Raw genomic sequence first — 3,380 nt, forward strand, 5'->3', positions numbered from 1 at the left:
ATGAAACAGCGAGCAGTTACGATTCGGTAGGGAAACCGGCTGGTGGAAGAGTTTGTTGTGTTTTATCCTTTGCAGCTGGTGGTCGTTCAATTTTCGTGCGTGTACTCATCCTCTGTAATAAAGTTGAAATAAATACTGTGCAATTTGGCAGGTAATACATTAGAATCTTCAACATATTCTTCAAAAACAAGAGAAAACTATTTGTGATTAATTTCAATATTTGAAATTGTTTGCAAATATTATTAGTCTAATACTTTTCTTAACCTCATCGTTACCAAGTAAAATGACATGAAAAAGTGTTAGCGACCGATTGATTTTAGAATTGCAAAACTCAAAATTTACAAAAAGTACAAAAACTCGAAAATTACACTTTTGTGCATGGAATTGATATAGAAAAAGTTAAAAATCTAGGCTGAAAAATTCCACTTTTTACCACGAATTTTTCCACATTTGGCACTGGAGTTGATCCATTTTTCAATTTTTGCCATCTATTTTGGTTCGCAATTGTATATTTTAAATTGCACATATCTGTTTAATTGGTACGCAACGGAATATAAATCGTTACACAAATATGTGTAATTTGGTACCCATGGAGGTTAATAATAGAAATTAGTGCAATATACAAATACAAAGTGATATGCATTAATTCACAATTGAATTTAAGAACCTGCAGAAAAACTTTATTAACCAATAATGATGAAATATATTATTTCTACTTACAGTTTCCAAACACATAAATAAAAAAACAAGATCAAAATAATTATTCGAAAGATTCATCACTCTCAAATTGACACCAGTAAATAACCATGTCGAGGCGAACCAGAGGGGTATGATTTCTTAAATTTCGTAGTTGTATTTTTTTGGTTTCAAGTCATAAAATAAGAATCACTTCATATTTCAGTCCTCTAACAGCACTGATCGAAGGTATAGCGATGTCGATGTAAAGAAGGGCATAAATTAATAGCGTCAAATTAAGCACAATAAATTATGTCCTTGCAGGGATGAAGGTGGAGTACTGACACCAGCCAAACCGGAGATTCCGTTGGATTGGAAGTGTTGCAAGTTTACGGTAACAAATCTATGAGGGTATGCATCACGAGTTCGCGTCGTCAGTAACGTTAGTAAAAAATTAAAGTTCACAAGTTGGCAATTTTTTTCCGGAAATTGGCTTGAAAATCGATTTGCGAAGTTGTGCAACTCCAAGGCTATTTGGTTTGCAAAATATTTTTCAAAAGTATGTTTCGATGCGAACATGCGAAGCTGTGATGAATACCGTCTATATAAATTGCAGATTATGCAACAATCTTTCTCATCCAGGCTTTACCGAGTTGGCTGCAAGACAACCATTTCCTACTAGATGGACATCGCCCTGTCCTTTTAAGTTTTAAGGAATGCTTCAAAAGTATATTTCGTATTCACACGGAGGTAAAGTTGTTACGTCAGGAATAAATAATTGCCTTCAATTTTCTCTTTTTCTCACAGACAATGAATATTTGGACTCATCTCGTTGGCATGTTGCTCTTTTTCGTGTTAACGATTCAATTCCTGACGAGGCCAGAGATTCAATTGCAAGAAAAATTTGTATTCACTGCCTTCTTTGTCGGAGCGATTGCATGCCTCGGCTTCTCCACGGTCTTCCACACGCTCCACTGTCATTCCCGAGAGGTTGCAAAATTCGTGCATAAGTAAGTTGGCATTAACCTCTTTTTGACCAAAGTCGAGATATTTCATATTGAAAACCAAGTCCCTTAGAGACCGAATGCATCATATGATGTAGAGAAATTTTCCATTGGCAAGTAACATGAAGGTAGAAAATTGGTAAAAAATGCAAACTTCATCATGAAAAGTGGAAAACTCCATAGTGAAAAGTCGGATTTTTTCAGCCGAATTTATGAATATTTTCTACATCAATTGCATGTAAAAATATTTAATTTTCATTTCTTCCAATTTGCATCAGTTTTTAAAAATTGACAAAACTCAAATTCGAGGGTTATTGGCAACAAGGGCTTTGAAGTTCCGGTCAAAACGAGGTTAATTTACTCGTTTCAATACACTGTGAATAACTTTGAACAAAAATTGTTACCCGGTGTAGGCACTTACTATGCGACGTGCTACCTATTGGTAGCAAATTGCTAGTTACAATGTGGTAACAATTCGAAATCGCAGGGTAGCATATATTTATAAAGAGGCTAAATCATGCCTTGCTACGAAACCGTTGATAAAATAAGTGGGTAAAATTTACTACCTTGGGTTGACGAATTGTTACTAGCGGTTGAGTGTAATAGTACCCTCGCCAGGAGCAATTTTGTTCCCCCTATTATTCCTATTTATTTGTCCATCAATTAGACTGGATTACGTTGGAATTGCTTTGCTAATCATGGGATCCTTCTTCCCCTGGGTGTACTATGGATTCTATTGCAAACCACACCTTCAAATAATTTACATGACTGTGACACTGTTTCTTGGCACGTTAGCCATTATAGCATCAATGATGGATACGTTTGCTGAACCAAGGTTCCGACCGATTCGGGCAGGTAAATATTTTACAACCCGGCCAACACAACAAGTAGCTTAAATGCTTAAATGCAACGGATAAATCCGCCGATACGTTGCCATTATTCGGCGACGGAAGGTAGCATTTTTGTGCCATTTCGGCGGATACCATTTTTTGCCATTTTGGTGACGAAAGGCAGGTATTGTTTCATTATAGGTAAATTCGATATGAGTTCATATCATCGGCATTTAAATGGTACTCATATTTTCAACACCGAAATGGCACAAATATGGTACGTTCGTTACGATAATGGCACCGTTTCGCGACTTTTGCCGTTGCATTTCAGCAAACTTTAGGTACCACCAATGTGCAGCTCGGGAACATGACTTTATAATTCTCAATTTTTATTATAATTCTATTCCAGGGTTATTCGCCGGTTTTGGGTTGAGCGGTGTTATCCCTGCAGTTCACTACGCCTCAGCCAACGGATTGGTTCATTCAGTTACGCACGATCCGATGGGTTGGCTAGTCTTGATGGCATTTCTATATCTTTTGGGTGCAGTTATTTACGCTGGACGAGTACCAGAACGATGGTTCCTGGGAAAGTGCGATATTTGGGTGAGACGTAACAAACTACAAATAATTTATGGTATTACAACCACCTCTATCCTGCAGGGACATAGCCACCAATTGTTCCACGTTTTGGTCGTAGCCGCAGCGTTGGTGAATTATCATGGAATCATGCAAATCGCTAAGCGCCGTTTGACAAGTGGAGAGTGTCGGAACGAATTGTAGATTTAGAAAATATTCAATATGAATCATTCCCAGCTGTATACGGTCAATAAAATAAGTATTTGCAACGTAATGTTATGCAGGATAACATTTA

General features: G+C 37.1%; 1 protein-coding gene across 1 annotated transcript; it reads left to right on the plus strand.

Annotated features, from left to right (window-relative positions):
• LOC110855276 (adiponectin receptor protein) lies at positions 1 to 3,380 on the plus strand. Its single transcript, XM_022103696.2, has 9 exons — positions 1 to 151; positions 723 to 827; positions 902 to 924; positions 1,000 to 1,069; positions 1,318 to 1,425; positions 1,483 to 1,685; positions 2,347 to 2,534; positions 2,919 to 3,112; positions 3,170 to 3,380. Exons 2-9 carry the CDS (start codon positions 807 to 809, stop codon positions 3,287 to 3,289), a joined length of 927 nt encoding a protein of 308 aa, XP_021959388.1. The 5' UTR covers positions 1 to 151; positions 723 to 806; the 3' UTR covers positions 3,290 to 3,380.

The sequence above is a fragment of the Folsomia candida genome, unplaced genomic scaffold (assembly GCF_002217175.1).
Source record: "Folsomia candida strain VU population unplaced genomic scaffold, ASM221717v1 Fcan01_Sc012, whole genome shotgun sequence".
NCBI classification, from domain to species: Eukaryota; Metazoa; Arthropoda; class Collembola; order Entomobryomorpha; family Isotomidae; genus Folsomia; species Folsomia candida.

What these genes read in the sequence shown, in the direction of transcription:
- LOC110855276 (XM_022103696.2), top strand. Translation starts at nt 807, where the DNA reads ATGTCGAGGCGAACCAGAGGG. An exon ending in GGAAGTGTTGCAAGTTTACG is followed by an intron (nt 1,070 to 1,317) that starts GTAACAAATCTA and finishes TTTCTCATCCAG; the next exon opens with GCTTTACCGAGTTGGCTGCA. An exon ending in GTTGCAAAATTCGTGCATAA is followed by an intron (nt 1,686 to 2,346) that starts GTAAGTTGGCAT and finishes TCCATCAATTAG; the next exon opens with ACTGGATTACGTTGGAATTG.